The 20,869-nt window shown below is 38.6% G+C and overlaps 3 protein-coding genes and 4 non-coding genes across 7 annotated transcripts; all 7 read left to right on the top strand.

The window, feature by feature from the left end:
- On the top strand, nt 1-890 carry LOC120315975 (histone H2B.2-like). The gene has a single exon (XM_039361065.1). It carries the CDS (start codon nt 51-53, stop codon nt 498-500), a length of 450 nt encoding a protein of 149 aa, XP_039216999.1. The 5' UTR covers nt 1-50; the 3' UTR covers nt 501-890.
- Nucleotides 891-1,463: 573 nt separating this feature from the next.
- TRNAL-CAA lies at nt 1,464-1,573 on the top strand. The gene is made up of 2 exons: nt 1,464-1,501; nt 1,528-1,573. It is a non-coding gene; the product is annotated as a tRNA-Leu (tRNA).
- A 492-nt stretch (nt 1,574-2,065) lies between these two features.
- TRNAE-CUC lies at nt 2,066-2,137 on the top strand. The gene has a single exon. It is a non-coding gene; the product is annotated as a tRNA-Glu (tRNA).
- An 8,061-nt stretch (nt 2,138-10,198) lies between these two features.
- On the top strand, nt 10,199-11,046 carry LOC120315974 (histone H2B.2-like). The gene has a single exon (XM_039361064.1). It carries the CDS (start codon nt 10,230-10,232, stop codon nt 10,677-10,679), a length of 450 nt encoding a protein of 149 aa, XP_039216998.1. The 5' UTR covers nt 10,199-10,229; the 3' UTR covers nt 10,680-11,046.
- A 1,173-nt stretch (nt 11,047-12,219) lies between these two features.
- Nucleotides 12,220-12,329, top strand: TRNAL-CAA. Its single transcript has 2 exons — nt 12,220-12,257; nt 12,284-12,329. It is a non-coding gene; the product is annotated as a tRNA-Leu (tRNA).
- Nucleotides 12,330-12,766: 437 nt separating this feature from the next.
- On the top strand, nt 12,767-12,838 carry TRNAE-CUC. Its single transcript has one exon. It is a non-coding gene; the product is annotated as a tRNA-Glu (tRNA).
- Nucleotides 12,839-16,798: 3,960 nt separating this feature from the next.
- On the top strand, nt 16,799-17,659 carry LOC120315973 (histone H2B.2-like). Its single transcript, XM_039361063.1, has one exon. It carries the CDS (start codon nt 16,847-16,849, stop codon nt 17,294-17,296), a length of 450 nt encoding a protein of 149 aa, XP_039216997.1. The 5' UTR covers nt 16,799-16,846; the 3' UTR covers nt 17,297-17,659.
- Nucleotides 17,660-20,869: the final 3,210 nt, after the last annotated feature.

Genomic DNA, 20,869 nt, shown 5'->3' on the forward strand with positions numbered 1-20,869 from the left:
CCTCAAAAATCTGATTACATTTCAGGCAGGGGCTTCAAGAGAAAAGAACAATGGCTGCCAGACAGCAAGGCAAAAGGAAAGTCAGAGATGCAAAGAGAAAGAAAATCCAAAAGAAGCATCAGCCAGCTAAGCGGAAGCAGAAGAAACGGCAGCCTAGGAAACAAAAGAAGCACCAGGCTCGTCCTAAGCGTCGGGTCAAGCAGGCCTCCGCCACCAAGTCAGCGGACAGTGGTCCAGAGAGGGTCTGCTCCCCAAGGCTGTTTGCCTCCAAGGTCCTTCGGCAGATGCCCAAGGTGAGGATGGAGGCCAAGGCCAGGAGCCTGATGAAGACCTTGCTGACCGATGTCTACGACCATGTGGCCACAGAGGTGGAGAATTTGAGCCAGAAGAACGAGCTGTCCGACCTCAGTGGCACAGATGTGCAAGCCGCCTTGAAGGAAGCCATGACAAAGGAGCTGGCCAAGCACTCGGCCGAACCCACCAGCACCGAATGTGCTTAGAGAAGCATTCTCCCTTCTACTGCAGGAAGCCGAAGGGAGAAGACCAAAGATCTTAAAAAATATCCAAGAAACTTTAAGGTATTTTCCTGCCCTTTTAAGCATAAAAAATCCTGTGGTCTACCTTTCCTAAGAAGGCACCAACTTTCACCTCCACAATTGTTATTCCCAAACAATAGGAAGGAAGTTAAAGTGAAGACTGTATTTTTGAAGACAATTTCATCAGCATCTAAGCCAGAACTTCAAGGTCAAGGCTAAGAAAGATGAGCCATGATTAAATGTTTGACATAATTGTTTGTGAGGTATTTGCAAAAAGGAAAAGGAACATCATATGTACAGTATGTATATATGTCTCTCCAATAAATCAGGATTTTAGCAATTACAGTCAATGAATTGGATGTGTTTTTCTAGTGTTTTCTTTTTTTAGGGGATTTGTCTCTGGGTTTTTATTTTAAACAGCTATCTAAAAATTTGACAGCTGTTCAAAAAGATAACATTAGGAAGAAACTGGATAATTTGCAATAGTTATGCCATGAAAATGAATTTTCATTGAGTTTGTCCTACTGCCTATCAAACTAGGGCTGCGACCGACTATACATAATAATAAATATCAGCAAATTAGGAGGCGGCAGCAGTAAGTATTCTTTTAAAAAAGGAGTCAGTTAATTTTACAAAAAAAAGAACCCAGTTGGAACTGGAACTATTTGGCCCCAAGAAGTATAAACATCGTCCAAACGTCTGTTGGCTTGAGTGGACGTTTAGCTTTCCAATTGTGGTGCAGTTACACTTTGTGGCTTGCTGGAGTTCAATAGTTCGCTATTTACCCTGGCGCATTAATTTCCCGAGGAAACGTGAAAGAAGTTTCTTGCGTAAAAATTGCTTTGCAAAACGAAATGTTAGCTCGTGGTGCTGATGGGACGCAATGGAAGTGTAAAGGGCGTCTTTTCGGAGGCTTTTCTCGCGAGTGTCAGGATGGCCGAGTGGTCTAAGGCGCCAGACTCAAGGCTTCGCTCCTTCCCTGTGCTGGGTGTTCTGGTCTCCGAATGGAGGCGTGGGTTCAAATCCCACTTCTGACACATCTCTTTTTCTTAATCTTTATTTCTCCCAAAATGTGCCAACATGTATCTAGAAAACAAGTGGAAGATAGATTTTAAACATTTTTTCATCCTGGTTATTTTATGGACGCGTTCACGTTTTATTTCACTTTCAATTTCCCTCTGCTACCGAAGAAGCATTTTGCGGGGTAGATAATTTAAGGCCGGATGCATAGAAGAGACTCCCGCTCTCCGTTCGTTCCCCCTTTCCTTTTAAGATCCTGATCTCTGAATTTTAGAAATGAAAACCGCCGGCTCTTCCTGAATGCTTTATCATAGCGTTTCATAGAAAATAAACTTCAGGTTATTTTTCTGACTGCTGGTAAAAACCTCAATTTAAAATTTCTGAATCATTATAATATATTTCATTGGGTCTCCTTGTGATTTGACGGAAGATCATTACATTTATCAGTACAAAATACAGAAGGTTCACTTTTGACTATGTTAAGACTAAGGAAAGGAAATGTTGCAAGTTCCCTGGTGGTCTAGTGGTTAGGATTCGGCGCTCTCACCGCCGCGGCCCGGGTTCGATTCCCGGTCAGGGAATATCTTTTCCTTCCGAATCAATTGTTCATTAATGAGAAACCTCTTTTATTTTATTTTTAAAAAGCTATTTTCATAGTTGACATTTCTAAAAAAACTGCTGTAGCAGTTGCCTCAATTTCAGCCAAACAAAACAAAACAAAAACCATCACAAGACTTCTTGTCTTTCTAGAAATGGTAGCTTAGCTATCTTTTTAACCAGAACTATCCATGAGAAGACTGATCAAAAGTTTTTTTTTAAGACGAATGAAGAACGATAATGTTTGAAAAGTCCTCAGATTTGTATTTAAAACTTTGTATTTACATTTTGAACCTCAGGAATAAGCATACATATTTTAAAATGAAGCAAATTAAAATTAAATATGAAATGAATGGATGTCTGTGTGCATACTAAGATGGAAATAGACACAAATAAATGTTTTAGTAAGAAAATATTTTAAACATCATTAAAGAAGAAAAAAATAACACTATTTAATAGAATTAAATTAAAGCTGTTGAGACTTTGGAAAAAGGACAAAGAAGAGCAACTAAGGTGATTAATTATAAGGTGACCAACTTTTTTACAATGAAAAGGAGGACACAAATAAATTGAAGAAAAAATATCGTAAATAAAAGAAACATTTTATTCATTGCAACAATAATACAGAATACACTATAATATGATAAATGCGTAATAAAAACATTTGTAACAATAACATTTTATATTGTAATTATGCTTACATGCCTATTAATTATTATTTAAATGAGTACTTTTACATTGAATGAATATTTTTTGTCAATGTATCATCTTCTAACAATATATTGGAAATATCTGAACAAGAAATATCCTTCATATTGAATTTTACGGCAAGTGCTGCAGCTAGAGTATCAACATTCAGCGTAAATTGAACAAGAATAAATACGTTTTCACATGGAATATGTTCATTTTTGAAATGGCTGAATATTTCCACCCATCTTTTATCAATTTCAACGTGTTTATTTTCCCACTGTATTAATTTTTCAGAATTTAAAAATACATTCAGTCTTCTAATTTCTTCAAAGAGACAATTGTCGTCTATTTTAATGTCTGGCATTTCTTTAGATAAAAACTCAACACAATATTCAATATCTGTCCAATATACTTGCAATGAAGTCAAAAAAGACCATTGAAAACTGTTATTTCCTGCGATGTTTCTTTCAGACCATTCTTCGATATATTGAAAACATATTTGGTAAAAATTCTGCACTCTTTGATAAACTTTTCCTTTATGCCTGGATTTGATTCCTCTAAGTCTGACAATTTTCTGTTTATAACTAAAGGAAGAATTTTTTTTTCAAATCAAGTTTTATATTGAAGGATAAAGTCATTCAAAATAAGACTAACTTCTGTAGCTGAAATATGTTCACTTTAAACCTTTTGAATCGTTTTGTGAAAAATAGATGCTTGATTATAAACAAAATACATTAATATCTCAGATATTTCATTATTGAAAAACGATTCCAGGATTTTAGGACATTTGTCTAAACTTAAAAAATCTGAACGGAGAGGCTCAAATAATTGTAGAACACGCTCTATAGCAGGTGTTATAGCAAGCCATCTAACTTTTGAATATCCTAAAAGTTTTTTGAATTGAACATTCGCTTCTTCACGAAATTGTTTTAAAGTAGCCACATGAACAGTAAAACAACTAAAATACAAATAAATTGTAGTTATTATTACTTCTACATCAACTGGCATGGCACATGATACCGTGTTGATTGCATTTGACAAAATATGTGTATTACAACCTATTCCTTGTATTTTCTTTTGGAGTAAATCTTGTAATTTTACATACATATTATTCACCCCTTTGCGTCTTCAGCTACCAAAATTTGTGTTTGTATTATCAGCTATTAGTGCAACAACTTTGGATTTCAAATTGTTTTCATTTATTACTTTGTATAGATGGTTTGACAAAATTTCAGCAGTTTCGCCCTCAATGGATTATAAATTTAAAATTTTTACTTGAATGTCCTTGGTGACATTAAAATATCTTACTAGTATTGGATACAATTTAGTTTCATTATGATTGGATGCATCAGATAAAACCGTTACAAATGCTGCAGTTTCCAAGTCTTCTGTAAGTATTTTGTCACAGTAATTTTTAAGTACTGATTTAATAATAGCCTCACATTTTGTCCTGGCGCATGAAAATTTAGCATTGTGAAACTTTTTCAATAATTTAGTTGTACAATCCATACTATGAAAACTTTGATTATGAATTATGGTATGGTATGGAATGCAAATGTTCCCTCCATTGCAGCTAACTGTTTTTCATCTTCAGAATACTTTGAAGTTTTAAAAAAACTTGTTACTTTACAACTGGAAGCAGATGCATCTGATGATTGCTTATGTTTCTTGGTGGTCAAGTGTTTCGTAATAGCTGCTCTGCCCCCAACTGCAATACAAAATTCTCCGCTGCAAATATTGCAGAAAACAATGTTATCCTTCTTTGATGTGCTGAATGGAAATTCCTTATTCAATTTATTGTTGAAATGGCATTTCCTCTTTTTTGATTTTTCCATCCCTAAATGGAAGTTAGTCTCCTTCAGGTATCTTCGGGACTAACTAGGAGATGGTGTAGTTGGGTAGCAGGGAGGGGTGCAAAATTCCTGCCAATTCGCCTTCGGCTGCAGACAACTTACATGTGCAAAGTTTTCTGGCTGGGTGTTTTGGCGCGCTTAGCAGCAATTCCTATTGGCTTTCGAAAGCCAATAGGGGGAGTAGCACAGCTCATGCAAAAGTTGAAAAAAAAAAAATCAAAAAAAAAGGTGCCTGAACGCCGTTCTGAGAGTTCTATGAGAAAAAAAAAAAAGCCCTGCAGATTAGTCTTCAAATATCGAAAAGGAGGACATGTAGGAGGACACTTTTCGAGGGAGGCAGAACTTACAAAAGGAGGACTGTCCTCCCTAAAGGAGGACGGTTGGTCACCTTATGATTAAAGGCCTGGAGACAAAAACATATGAAGAATGGTTGCAGGATTTGGGTTTGACTAGTCTAGAGAAAAAAAAGACTAGGGGGGACATGATAGCAGTATTCCAGTATTTGCGCAAACCTGATCTTAAATTACCCCTAAGAGACGCTGAGATAAAAAAATTAAGCTGGCCAAGAATTTTCACTTTAACCCCTGTAATTTGCCCTAAAATATTGAAATATTTTGAAGCCCAGTTTTTATTTCTTTATTTAATTTCTTCCAAGTTGGTACAGAATTATGCGTGAAGATTTTATTAACATTTTATTGATTTATTTAATTTCTATAGCCACCTATCTCAACCAGTGAATCTTTACTTATAGTAATATTTTAAAGATTTGTATGTTATTGGAACCCCTAAAACTGTGGAATTTTCCTCTTAAATTTTGGGGGATGGTGTATGAATTTTTTTTAAATTGTGATATTATGAAAATTAATTGATATTCCTACTAACACCCCTGCAAATTCCACTAACCTTAAAATAGCTGGCTGAATAAGAAGCATTTGTGAGAATCAAAATAATATGATCTGCAAAGAGATTTAAAAGATATGTCTTAACTTCCATTTTTATCCCATTAGTCTGCTTTTTGGAACTGTTGTCAACACATTTATAGTTAAGATGAATAGTAAAACTGATAATGGACAACACTTTTTAGTACGTCTTAAAATCATAATGGGATTGGAAGAGTGGTGGGATTTAAATACCTTAACAAATGATTCTCTGTGTGGGTGCAGACCTGGGCCTCCGAGGCCTAGAAAGGACTTCTGGAAGTGGCATCCATGCACTTCCGGCGGGCCATTCTAGGCCTGAGAGGCCTTCTTTAGGACTTTGAGGCCTCCAGAAGCAGTGTGTATTCAGCCTGTTCTCTGAATTGAACAAAATTTAGCTACTGGTTCTGCCGAACTGGTGCAAACCAGCTTAATCCCACCACTGGATTGGAATCATAACTGTTAAGCCTTATCTGAGCTTTCATTGGTCTCTATAGATATGTTCAATCATCTTACAGAAGTAAATTCAAGTTTTAATTTATTTGGTATTTGCTTTGAATATTGTATTTCAAGAGAGTGAATGGCTTTAAATATATCTAAAGAACATAAGGCACATGACGATATATTAATTTTACTAATTTCTATAATATTTAATAGTTTCCTGATGGGATAGATATATTATTGCTTGGAGTAAAACCATATTGTTCCTGACACTCCATCAGACCCAGGTGATTTCCCATTATGAATAGTCCCAAAGGTGCTTTTTCAAAAGGCAGCTGGACTTTCTTTGTTTCTGCTTGAAGATGTTTCACTTCCCATGCAAGATGTTTCTTCAGTTCTGACTGAACGGTGGAGAATGGAAGGATTTATATTCCTTGTGGGTATTTGGTTGTTTGCACGCTCACATTTTCAAGAAAAAGTAAAGAAAGTCCAGATGCTTTTTGAAAAAACACCTTCGGGACAACTATGTCCTGGATGACTGAGAATCTCCATTGACATTTCAAATAGTATTAAAGACTTCAGTGATTTCTGAAACAGAAAGCAGAGGTCCCATGAATTATCTTCTGGAGCGAATTATGGGAAGATTAATCTATTTAAATATTGATTGATTTGTAATAGTGATAGATTATTTGAGGAATATATTTGGTTGCTAAACAACAAGTGAAAAGAAACAGCAAAACTGTGAAGAGAATCCAGCTCCGGAAGAAATGTCAGTACATCTGGAAATGTTGGAGGACTTGAAATCAGAGGAAACCCCACCATGGGGCCAAGCATGCGTATGCCACCAACACTGTCAGCAGCAAGGTGGAGAGACTCAGGTCCCCTAAGCTGTTTGCCTCCAAGATGGTCCGACAGATGCTCAAGGCTTGCCATGAAGACCTGGCCAAAACCTTACCAACAGACGTGTACAATAACATAACCACACAAGGGCAGGGCCTGTGTCAGGAAACCCAACCTTTCAGCATCAGCTGCACAGAGGGAAGCCATGACGAAGGAGCTGGCCAGCCACACGGCTGAGCCCATCAGCAGTGCTTAGAAGAAACAGCCCTCTCCTCTCCTTGGAAGGGCCCCATGTAAGGGCAGAAAGGAAGAGGATCATTTCGAGAAAGACCTAAGAAACATTAAAATATTTGCTGCCTTATTAAATCCAAGAAATCCTGTGATCTCCCATTTGCTAAACTTCCAGCTTCACTTCCAACAGTAGCTTAGAAAATGCAATTTGTGGGATGTGGTAAACACCACTGTGCATATTCAAAATCAACTGAACTATTTGGTGATGAAGCAAAGGTTGAACTGTGCTGCCTGCACTAGAGATATCCCATGCTACAAAAAAGAATCAGAATCAACCTGACTTCAATTATTTGTGAAATGGCTTCTGATCAGAAAAGGAACATTGTATATTATGTATCTTGTTTTTCCAATAAATCAGGATTTTAGCAGCATTAATTACTGTCGTGTATATTGGTGATTATTTGAGGAGTATATTTTGTTGGATATATCTATGTGAGTGAGTTTGTACATGTGTATGATTGTTAAAAAAATTGAATTCGTGACTTATACCTTTAATTTTGGTGCTAATTTGACTTAGTTGGAACTAAGTATTGCTATGAATCACTCAGTTGTGACATCACAAGACCTCATAACCGCCCAGATCATAACCACATCTGGAGTGATAATGAGTTCTTTGTTACAGCAAAGTCTTGTGCTGTCCAATCAGCACTTTCAGTTTAATTCCTTCATTTGCATAATGTTGGCTATAAATGGCCTTGTTCACAATGGGCTGGTGACATTTGAAGGCAGGAGCTTGATGAGAGTTGGACCAAAACAATAACGTAAAAAAAGAACAATGGCTGCCAAACAGCAAGTGAAAAGAAGGGTCAAAACTGTGAAGAGAATCCAGCTCCGGGGCAAATATAAACACACCTGGCAAAGTCAGAGGACTCGAAATCAGAAGAAACCCCACTCTCATCTAGAACACGGGGCCAAGCATGCGTATGCCACCAACACTGTCAGCAGCAAGGTGATGAGATTCAGTTCCCCTAAGCTGTTTGCCTCCAAGATGGTTCGACAGATGCTCAAGGCTTACATTGAAGCAAAAACCAAGGGGCTGGTCAAAACCTTACTAACAGATGTGTACAATCATGTAACCACAGAAATGCAGGACCTGAGCCAGAAAACCCAACCCTTCAGCATCAGCTGCACAGATGTTCAGGCTGCTTTGAGGGAAGCCATGACGAAGGAGCTGGCCAGCCACACGGCTGACCCCATCAGCAGTGCTTAGAAGAAACAGCCCTCTCCTCTCCTTGGAAGGGCCCCATGTAAGGGCAGAAAGGAAGAGGATCATTTCAAGAAAGACCAAAGAAACATTAAAATATTTGCTGCCTTATTAAATCCAAGAAATCCTGTGATCTCCCATTTGCTAAACTTCCAGCTTCACTTCCAACAGTAGCTTAGGAAATGCAGTTTGTGGGATGTGGTAAACACCACTATGCATATTCAAAATCAACTGAACTCCCTGGTGATGAAGCAAAGGTTGGACTGTGCTGCCTGCACTAGAGATACCCCATGCTACAAAGAAGAATCAGAACACTCAACCTGACTTCAATTATTTGTGAAGTGGCTTCTGATCAGAAAAAGAACACTGTATATTATGTATCTTGTTTTTTCAATAAATCTGGATTTTAGCAGCTTTAATTACTCTGTGTATATTGCATTTATTTAATATCTCATGCTTAAAATCTTATGTACCATTTCCAGTTTCAAAATCTTGACATGATCACTAAAGATTAAAATATTCAATTAAAACAATAGGATCTAAAAAATTTTGGGCAGGCAGATAGTGGTCATAAATCTAATTATGTCACACATTCATGGTAAAGCTATCGAAAGAGCAAAAATATCTTGAAAAATGGAATTAAAGGTATGTGAAGTCTTGTAGTTCTTTTGCCTGGGTCATGAAATGTAAAGGAACATCCATACACAAGCAATTCTATCTAGGATAACACTGGGGTCTTACTTAGAATCAACAAAGCTTTGCTAGATATACAAATTGGGTGTACACTTCTTCAAAATGATACAATCACAATATTTGCCAAAATTCTCCAGGAAGCTAATGTGTATAGTTAGTGATAAAGCTGACGATTATAGATGGTATAATGAAAGTTGTAATTGCACTTTCATATAAATTACCTGGTGCTTTTGGAATATTTATCAAGAATGGAATGCTTGATCAGATCTTTGATGTAGTTATTTAGAATCTCATTATAGCTGTTGCTCATTTACAAATTAGCATATTTCAAATACTTAATTGAGGTATAAACTTGCTCTTCATAGCAATTAACAATTGGAAAGAAGAACAGCCTGTTCTGAAGCAAATAAACGCTGTTCTAAAGCAAATAAGGACAGCAATTTTTCAAAGTCTGGCATATAAATTGTCTTGCAATTATTGCTTTTTGTTTATTTTAAATATATCAGAATAAACATAGCAGCTCCTATCATTTTCAGTTCCTCATGAAGGAAGAACAAATACCTTTCTTGGAATTTTCCCATGTGAAAAATTGTTTTCTGTGGATTTTATCTCTTAATTTATTTCTAAGAAGATGCTTTGTCTGCTGAACAGCTACTGAAATAGCAGAGGCACTTGGTAAAATAGCATTCACCCCAACATTAGGCTACTGCAGACTCCATTTCTACCGGGCCAAGAAAATGGTATACAAATTATAAAGTCCCCATAAACTCAAAATATTATTTTGCGTTTAAATATAATCAAAAGGTTTTGGGGAATAAGAGCAAGATTTGAGGGTGAGGATAACGATCTGGGAGCTAGGATATTCAGTGAAAGAGATAAATATAAATTTTCATTGCAAAATTTAAATACTGTCAGGAAATCTTTGAAGCAGAAAATGATGGCAGAGTTAAACTTCATTTCGTGAAGATTACAAAAATTAGGTCACAATCCTGTCCGGTGTAACAATGGTTTCATGGATACAATGGAGGTAGGACTACCCAATCAGCATACTCTCTACAGACCCCTCATTTGCATGTTATTGTCTATGAGTGACTGTCTGGCAAAAGCCTGGTGACATTTCAGGCAGGAGCTTCAAGAGAAAAGAACAATGGCTGCCAGACAGCAAGGCAAAAGGAAAGTCAGAGATGCAAAGAGAAAGAAAATCCAAAAGAAGCATCAGCCAGCTAAGCGGAAGCAGAAGAAACGGCAGCCTAGGAAACAAAAGAAGCACCAGGCTCGTCCTAAGCGTCGGGTCAAGCAGGCCTCCGCCACCAAGTCAGCGGACAGTGGTCCAGAGAGGGTCTGCTCCCCAAGGCTGTTTGCCTCCAAGGTCCTTCGGCAGATGCCCAAGGTGAGGATGGAGGCCAAGGCCAGGAGCCTGATGAAGACCTTGCTGACCGATGTCTACGACCATGTGGCTACAGAGGTGGAGAATTTGAGCCAGAAGAACGAGCTGTCCGACCTCAGTGGCACAGATGTGCAAGCCGCCTTGAAGGAAGCCATGACAAAGGAGCTGGCCAAGCACTCGGCCGAACCCACCAGCACTGAATGTGCTTAGAGAAGCATTCTCCTTTCTCCTGCAGGGAGCCGAAGGGAGAAGACCAAAGACCTTAAAAAATATCCAAGAAACTTTAAGATATTTTCCTGCCCTTTTAAGCATAAAAAATCCTGTGGTCTACCTTTCCTAAGAAGGCACCAACTTTCACCTCCACAACTGTTATTCCCAAACAATAGGAAGGAAGTTAAAGTGAAGACTGTATTTTTGAAGACAATTTCATCAGCATCTAAGCCAGAACTTCAAGGTCAAGGCTAAGAAAGATGAGCCATGATTAAATGTTTGACATAATTGTTTGTGAGGTATTTGCAAAAAGGAAAAGGAACATCATATGTACAGTATGTATATATGTCTCTCCAATAAATCAGGATTTTAGCAACTATATTCAATGAATTGGATGTAGTTTTTTTAGAGGGGATTTATCTCTGGGTTATCTAAAATTTTGACTTACAGTTGTATCAAAAATGAATTTTCATTGAGTTTGTCCTACTGCCTATTAAACTAGGGCTGTGACCGACTACACATAATAATAAATATCAGCAAATTAGGAGGTGGCAGCAGTAAGTATTCTTTTAAAAAAGGAGTCAGTTAATTTTACAAAAAATTAAGTGTGCTGCAGCTGCCAAAAAAGCCAACACAGTGCTAGGCTGCATTAACAGAGGGATAGAATCAAGATCACGTGAAGTATTAATACTACTTTACAATGCCTTGGTAAGGCCACACTTGGAATACTGCATCCAGTTTTGGTCACCACGATGTATACAAGATGTTGAGACTCTAGAAAGAGTACAGAGAAGAGCAACAAAGATGATTCGGGGACTGGAGGCTAAAACAGGTTTCTGGAATTGGGTATGTCTAGTTTAACGAAGAGAAGGATGAGGGAGGACATGAGAGCAGTGTTCCAATATCTCAGGGGCTGCCACAAAGAAGAGGGAGTCAAGCTATTCTCCAAAGCACCTGAAGGCAGGACAAGAAGCAACGGATGGAAACTAATCAAGGAGAGAAGCAAGCTAGAACTAAGTTAGAACAATTAACCAGTGGAACAACCTGCCTCCAGAGCGGTGAATGCTCCAACACTGGAGGTTTTTAAGAAGAGACTGGACACCATTTGTCTGAAATAGTATAGGGTTTCCTGCCTGAGCAGGGGGTTGGACTAGATGACCTCCAAGGTACCTTCCAACTTTATCATCATCATCATCATCATCATCATCATCATCATCATCATCATCATCATCATCATCATCATTATTATTATATGAACCCAGTTGGAACTGGAACTATTTGGTCCCAAGAAGTATAAACATCATCCAAACGTCTGTTGGCTTGAGTGGATGTTTAGCTTTCCAATTGTGGTGCAGTTACACTTTGTGGCTTGCTGGAGTTCAATAGTTCGCTATTTACCCCGGCGCATTAATTTCCCGAGGAAACGTGAAAGAAGTTTCTTGCGTAAAAATTGCTTTGCAAAACGAAATGTTAGCTCGTGGTGCTGATGGGACGCAATGGAAGTATAAAGGGCGTCTTTTCGGAGGCTTTTCTCGCGAGTGTCAGGATGGCCGAGTGGTCTAAGGCGCCAGACTCAAGGCTTCGCTCCTTCCCTGTGCTGGGTGTTCTGGTCTCCGAATGGAGGCGTGGGTTCAAATCCCACTTCTGACACATCCTTTTTTCTTAGATTTTAAACATTTTTTCATCCTGGTTATTTTATGGACGCGTTCACGTTTTATTTCACTTTCAATTTCCCTCTGCTACCGAAGAAGCATTTTGCGGGGTAGATAATTTAAGGCCGGATGCATAGAAGAGACTCCCGCTCTCCGTTCGTTCCCCCTTTCCTTTTAAGATCCTGATCTCTGAATTTTAGAAATGAAAACCGCCGGCTCTTCCTGAATGCTTTATCATAGCGTTTCATAGAAAATAAACTTCAGGTTATTTTTCTGACTGCTGGTAAAAACCTCAATTTAAAATTTCTGAATCATTATAATATATTTCATTGGGTCTCCTTGTGATTTGACGGAAGATCATTACATTTATCAGTACAAAATACAGAAAGTTCACTTTTGACTATGTTAAGACTAAGGAAAGGAAATGTTGCAAGTTCCCTGGTGGTCTAGTGGTTAGGATTCGGCGCTCTCACCGCCGCGGCCCGGGTTCGATTCCCGGTCAGGGAATATTTTTTCCTCCCGAATCAAATAGTTCATTAACGAGAAATCTCTTTTATATTATTTTTAAAAAGCTATTTTCATAGTTGACATTTCTAAAAAAACTGGCCAGCCACACGGCTGAGCCCATCAGCAGTGCTTAGAAGGAACAGCCCTCTCCTCTCCTTGGAAGGGCCCCATGTAGGGGAAGAAAGGAAGAGAATCATTTCAAGAAAGACCTAAGAAACATTAAAATATTTGCTGCCTTATTATACCCAAGAAATCCTGTGATCTCCCATTTGCTAAACTTCCGGCTTCACTTGCAACAGCAGCTTAGGAAATGCAGTTTGTGGGATGTGGTAAACACCACTGTGCATATTCAAACTCAACTGAACTCCCTGGTGATGAAGCAAAGGTTGGACTGTGCTGCCTGCACTAGAGATATCCCATGCTACAAAGAGGAATCAGAACACTCAACCTGACTTCAATTATTTGTGAAGTGGCTTCTGATCAGAAAAGGAACATCGTGCCTGTAAAGAGCTTTTGAAATTATTTCCCTGGTTTGGAAAGGCGGCTTCTGCTTTTTTATGGGAAGAAAGGCATTTCACATACACTGAAAGGCTATAATCTATTTTTATTGGGACACTAAAAAGAAAAAAGAAAAAGGAAAAGGTTTCTCTCTCCTTCCTTTTTAAGAAATTTATTAGGAAAAAAAGAAAAAAAAAGAATTGATTTTTGGAAAGGGCTTTCTTTACTGAGGACATCTAGTGGCGAGAAGTTAATACTGCAACTTTGCTTATTATTTCTTATGAACTTTAAAACACTAAAGATAAGCTGTGCACCTGTGAAGCTGTGGGGGTGGATGTTTCTACATTAAACAAAGCCTCTACAAAAAAGAAAAAGAGATCTCCTTTTAAGCATTACTAAAATGGAGAAACCTCAGATACAACTGAATTGTGCACTTATATTGGAAAAGATTTATGAGGCCACTGCAGAAATTTGTGCTACATTTAAAAGCTGTACTTCGGAATTAAGATCTAGAGCAGTGGTTCTCAACCTTTTTAATGCTGCGACCCCAACCGGTCGTAAGTTGAGGACTACCCAACCGGTTGTAAGTCAAGGAAAACCCAATTGGTCGTAAATCGAGGACTTTCCCTGCCTGGGAGCGCCGCGCATGCATGGTGCCGCCCCCTGCGCCGGCCGAGGCGTAGCTGGCAAGTGGCAGAGATGGCACAGGCTGACCACCGGCTGGGCCACCAGCTGGCCCAGCCCAAGGGAGATAAGGCACCCGCTGGGCCCCATGCACGCCAGCAACCCTCCCTGCGCCCGCCGGCCTCCCACCTCCCACCCTGGCCCTCTTTTACTTACATTTTTAGTAGTTGCTCAGCAGGGAGGGGTGGAAACTTCCAGACAGCTCGCCTTCGCTGCAGACAACTTGCAGCACCATTTGCAGAATGGGACTTTTGGCGGGCTCAGCAGGGCAGAGACAGCCTGGACAATTCCTATTGCTTTTGAAAGCCAATAGAATTAGACTCTATTCAAGAGAGTCTATTCTATTGGCTTTCAAAAGCCAATAGAATAAAAGGGAGTAGCACAGCTAAGGAAAAGGGGGAAAAAATGGTGGACTGTGTTGTTTGGCGATCCCCGTGAAATGGTCGTTCAACCCCAAATGGGGTCCCAACCCACAGGTTGAGAACTGCTGATCTAGAGATTCTACTATATTTGCCCAAACTGATGTCCAGGATGCAACTGATTATGGCATAAATCAAAATGTGCCAGAAGAGGAATTTACAGAGATAGATGTGGATTTTATTTCATCTGACAATCCCTTTTCCAGCAATTTAAGAAATCCAGAAGAAGCAAACACTAAGACTTCAAAATACAAAGCTGAAAAATGCAATTATACACATGCGTGTTTAAATTAATAAAAATTCTTGAATGGATTAAAAGGCAATGTTGGGTCTATGGATTGTTTTACAACTATATTCATGTGTGTTTAAATTAGTTTGATGACTTTGTTGTTTTATGGAAGTTTGTTTGGTATGGAAATATAAAAGTTAAATGTGGAATGAAAAAAGAAACTTGGCTTTACAGAGACTAAGAATGCATTTCTTTGAGTAATAGATTGATTTAGACTGGAATTTTGAAATGTTTAATTAATTAGGAGATTTTTGTGTATAATAATATGTTTCGATATGGTAATTAAATGGATGGAATTTGGTTTGTTTAATGAATGGAAATGAATTAAGTCAATGATTATGATAAGCAATTACTGGCTGAAAGGTTAGAGATAATAATCTAGATTAGAAGTAAGAAAATTATAACTATATATATGTGTAGTGTTTAATTAAGAGATATTTGTGTATAATAATACAATTTGATAAGATATGATAATATTGTTTTTTTTAATTAAATTAGCTATTATTGAAAGAAGAAATAAATAAAAGGGATGAGAGAGATTAAGAACTTGAATATATTTGCAAGAGATATTTGAAGGGGTAATATGTTGTTGTAAAATTATTTGATTATGGTAATTGAAATTGATAAGCTTTTAATAAACAGGTTTAGTAGTAATAGAAATTTAGGATAGAAATGAAATATATTAAATTTATTATGTTATTTGAGGGAAATAGAGAGATGATAGTGAATGTATTAAGTTGAGCTGTTATTTTGTGATTTTATGTTGGAATCTTTGTGTACCCAAATACCACGGTGTGTCTCAAACACTTTTTGTTAAAATTATAAAACCAATAAAATATATTTTTTTAAAAAAGAAAAGGAACATCGTATATTATGTATCTTGTTTTTCCAATAAATCAGGATTTTAGCAGCATTAATTACTCTCATGTGTATATTGCATTTAAGATAAGATAAGATAACCTTTATTGTCATTTTTATACTGTGGGCACAATGGCACACATCAAAAATGAAATTTATTGCCCGCTTTCACAGTGAAACACATACATGACACACACCTAAACATACTATGAACAACATATGTATAGACCTACATCCCTACATATACGTAGCAAATAAATATTAAATATTGCCCATCTTGAATATATAATGGAAGGAGGAAGCTTGAGAGTTTGCAAGGTTAATGCGGTATGGAATGAAACTGGCTGAATCTGAATGTTCTTATTTATTTATTTATTATTATTTAACGTCTCTTATGCTATTTCTAGTTTAAAATCTGATGTACCATTTCCAGTTTCAAAATCTTGACGTGATCACTAGAGATTAAAATATTCTATTAAAACAATAGGATCTAAGAAATTGTGGGCAGGCAGATTGTGGTCACAAATCTAATTATGTCACACATTCATGGTATAGCTATCAAAAGAACAAAATTATCTTCAAAAATGGAATTAAAGGTATATGAAATCTAGGATAAACACTGGGGTCAGCTCCTGTCTCTCATTTTCAGTTCCTCATGAAGGAAGAACAAATACCTTTCTTGGAATTTTCCCATATGAAAAATTGTTTTCTATGGATTTTATCTCTAATTTATTTCTAAGAAGATGCTTTGTCTGTTGAAAACTACTGAAATATAGCAGAGACCCATGGTAAAATGGCATTCAACCCAATATTAGGTTACTGCAGACTCCATTTCTACCAGGCCAAGAAAATGGTAAACAAATGATAAAGACCCCATAAACTCAAAATATTATTTTGCGTTTAAAGATAATCAAAAGGTTTTGGGGAATAAGAGCAAGATTTGAGGGTGAGGATAACAATCTGGGAGCTGAGGTAGTCAGTGAAAGAGATAAATATGAATTTTCATTGCAAAATTTAAATACGGTCAGGAAATCCTTGAACCAGAAAATGGTGGCAGAATTAACTTCATTTCTTGAAGATTACAAAAATTAGGTCACAATCCTGTCCGGTGTAACAATGGTTTCATGGATACAATGGAGGTAGGGCTACCCAATCAGCATACTCTCTACAGACCCCTCATTTGCATGTTATTGTCTATGAGTGACTTTGTCTGGCAAAAGCCTGGTGACATTTCAGGCAGGGCTTCAAGAGAAAAGAACAATGGCTGCCAGACAGCAAGGCAAAAGGAAAGTCAGAGATGCAAAGAGAAAGAAAATCCAAAAGAAGCATCAGCCAGCTAAGCGGAAGCAGAAGAAACGGCAGCCTAGGAAACAAAAGAAGCACCAGGCTCGTCCTAAGCGTCGGGTCAAGCAGGCCTCCGCCACCAAGTCAGCGGACAGTGGTCCAGAGAGGGTCTGCTCCCCAAGGCTGTTTGCCTCCAAGGTCCTTCGGCAGATGCCCAAGGTGAGGATGGAGGCCAAGGCCAGGAGCCTGATGAAGACCTTGCTGACCGATGTCTACGACCATGTGGCCACAGAGGTGGAGACTTTGAGCCAGAAGAACGAGCTGTCCGACCTCAGTGGCACAGATGTGCAAGCTGCCTTGAAGGAAGCCATGACAAAGGAGCTGGCCAAGCACTCAGCCGAACCCACCAGCACTGAATGTGCTTAGAGAAGCATTCTCCCTTTTCCTGCAGGGAGCCGAAGGGAGAAGACCAAAGAAAGACCTTAAAAAATATCTTAGAGACTTTAAAATATTTTGCTGCCTTAGGAAATCCACTGAATCCTGTAACCATCACTGCCTAAGATGCCCATCTTCAATCATCTTCATAGACAATACAAATGCCACATTTAAGGTGATGCCAGCAAATACTCCCTGTTGTTGAATGGAATCAGCTGAGCAGAGAGACTGCTGCTCTGGAAAAACCGACGTAGAAGATGAGAGAAAGGAGTTGTAGTATGGGTTTTCTGGTCAACAGGATTCGAGTGACTTTATTCATGTCTTCCAAATAAATCGGGCTTTTAGCAGCTTTAATTTATTGTGTTTGGTTTTTCTTCCTTAATTACTGGAAATCTATACTTCATGCTGAAAGATAAAGATGACTGCTGATTGATCATAAATAGGAGCAGGACGACTAAAATTTAATTACAAATAAAAGCCTGTTTCAAAGTGTCCTCGATTCCTAGAGACGGCATGGACTCGTTCAGGTGGTCCTTCTGGCGGCCTCTTTGGTGTTCTCATATTGAGGCATAAACGTATAATTTTAAAAAAAAAATGAGAATAGGAAATATAGGAAAGGTTTGAAATGGGAATCACAAATTCAAGTCTTAAAATACTCTCAACATGTTATACTGAGAAATGGGGGTTCTAAAAAATATTTACTTTTGAAACTTATTTGGCAAAGATAATCGCCACCTCTATAGGGCCCACGTCTTTCCTGATCGATTTTTTTTTCAGTCGATCCATGAGGGAATGGACGTAGCCGCCTTCGCAAAAATCAGCAAGAATCTCCTGGATGGATAAAAAAAAGCATCTCTTTCCATTAATTTGTAGGTTAACGTAATATTCCCAGAACGAAAGATACAGTGTTAGTAGTTAATCTGGTGAATTTATTAAACCGGCAAGGCCTTGGTTAGAAATTTATTTTGTTACGTACTTATACTATAAAAGAAATGTTTTAGGAGATAGTGAATTTTAGAGGAATGTTGCTATAAAAAGGGATACTATTTATTGAATGGCAGGTTAAAAAAATGGCAATATTGCCTGATAAGAGCTTTAAGAAGAAATTTATATATCTTCTCTGGTAGTCTAGTGCAGGGCTTTTCAACCAGTGGTACGGGTACCACCTGTGGTACATTGGCACCTGGCAGGTGGTACGCGACCATCCTAGAAAAGTGGTAGCAGGGGAGGGGAATGAGCTGAACCGGTAGCAGCACCACATAAGCCTGAGCGAGAGATGGCTGGAGCTGCAGGGCTGTCAGGGCTCAGCGGAAGCACCAGGATCAGTGCTGCTTTCCAGCTGATTGGCGCTTCTTTGGGGCTGTCAGAGCTCAGTGGAAGTGCCAGGATCAGTGCCAGGCTCCAGCTGGACTTCGGCGCTAATCCTGTTGAGCCCTGAAGAAGCACCATCAGCTGGAATGTTGCAGCATCTCCAGGGTCTTGTGATTTACATTCAGATGTTTGGCAACTGATTCATATTTATGATAGTCACAATGTCCCAGGGTCATGTGAGGTGACCAAAACCTGCTGCAACCACCCAGCAGATGGGGGGAATAAAAACCACACACACCCACCACACCCCTGCTGCCAGTCCTCAACAGAAATGCTCACAACAATGAAAACCTCGGACAGGAGGAAGAGCGCCGCTGGATGGGCAGGCAGGTGTCTTGCTCGGCTGTGGCTTGGGGGGCACTTTTTTCAGTGCCATTGTGACTTTGAACAGTCACTAAGCGAACTGTTGTAAGTCAAGGACTACCTGTACTTTATCACTTTTTTCTTTTTTTTTTGGATCATCAAGTTTTTGACACCTTGCTAGGCGACTGATGGTATTCAGATGTTGCCATATCCTAAAAGTGGTACAATTGGTGAAAAGGTTGAAAAATCATGTTTTAGGGGATAGTGAATTTTAGGGATACTATTTATTGAAAGGCAGGTTTAAAAATATGGCAATATTGCCTGCTAAGAGCTTTAAGAAAAAAATTATATAACTTCTCTGGTGGTCTCGTGGTTAGATTTCACCATTCTCACCGCCATGGCCTGGATTCGATTCCCTGTCAGGGAATACATTTTGGAAAGCTATATTTTTATGAAATAGAGATAATCCTTCAAGACCCCCAGCGCGAACCTACGTTTTATAAAATGAAGTAATTCTCTGAGGTGCTGTTTTCAGAAACGTAAGAATTGCTTTTCCATTTTCTCTTCAAGTATCAATAATTACTTCAACAGATTTCTGAAGAGTTCATTTGTTAAATGTATACAATTTATACAGCTAGGTTACGATGGATTGTCTTTTCCCTTATCAGCAGAATTTATTTTTTACAATTTTATTACTCCTTCCTGCCAGAACTCACCACACAAAAGGAAGTAGCAAGATAAAGAATCCAACACCAAAGCAACAGTACTTAATAGCCACTTAATATCTAAAAAGAAAGGAGAGCTAAATCTATGGCTAGGTTTGCATACAATGCAGGCATTTTTCCTGTAGCAGGTGATCTAACAAAAGTATACAAATGCAGTAATTCCCCTTGGTTAGTAGTTCTAGTTTTTCTGCTCCAATATAAGCATTTTTACCTACAAGCATTTCAGAATTATGTATAACTATTAGATTTTTGAGAGTCATCCTTCAATTCATAATGTATGTGTATGTATATATGTATATCTGTGTGTGTCTACTCCCACCCACCCACATACAATCAACCTTGATATCTAGTAAAGATATCTAGCCAGCAGTTTTTTAAAGTAAATTTAAACCTGCTGAAACACTTGGTCTGTATAATAGTTATCTTCATGCCATTTGTTAATTCAGTCTTTAGCCACCCAAAGCATGAAGAATAACATTAATAATCTGCAAAGAAGTTGATGAAACGGTGGACCACCTAATTATCTGCTTCAGGATCACACAGACTGACTACAAACAGCATGGCAAAGTGGCAACAACAATGCACTGGTGTATATGGGTCACTTTGGGCAATCTCTCCCTCTCTCTCTCTCTCTCCCTCCCTCCCTCCCTCCCTCCCTCCCTCCCTCCCTCTCTCTCTCTCTCCTCGCCCCAAACTATCTTACTGTACAGGGTGATTAATTGAAGAAACTCGGAGTGTGCCAGCCCTACCAGATCAGTACTAAGGGAGACCAATGGTCTCTCAAATGGCCATGTAGGACTTTATAGATACCAACCAACGCCTTTAATTGTACTTGAAAGCAAATTGGCAACCACTGAACCTCACAAAGCAGAGGTGTAATATGGGACTATCGAGGCCTGCTCATCATAGTCCCTGCGTTTGCAGTGAATAAACGAATGATCACTATTAGCTGTCCAAAGTTTGTCCACTTCTTTTTAACCACGTGTTGAACTCAAGCCATTCAAAGACAGGAGAACATGAGGGGAGTTTTTAAAATGGAGTAGCTGGTGTCCAGGCAATAAATTATGTATCACGTTGCTGTCAAATGAGGCACAGCAGCCCCCAGCCAATCTTGGCTAATCTCAGACAGGCTAAGAAAGCTGGGACTTGATGAATGTTTGAATGG

The sequence above is a fragment of the Crotalus tigris genome, unplaced genomic scaffold (genome assembly GCF_016545835.1).
Source record: "Crotalus tigris isolate CLP2741 ecotype Arizona unplaced genomic scaffold, ASM1654583v1 scf7180000019189.1338056, whole genome shotgun sequence".
In the NCBI taxonomy this organism is placed as follows: Eukaryota; Metazoa; Chordata; class Lepidosauria; order Squamata; family Viperidae; genus Crotalus; species Crotalus tigris.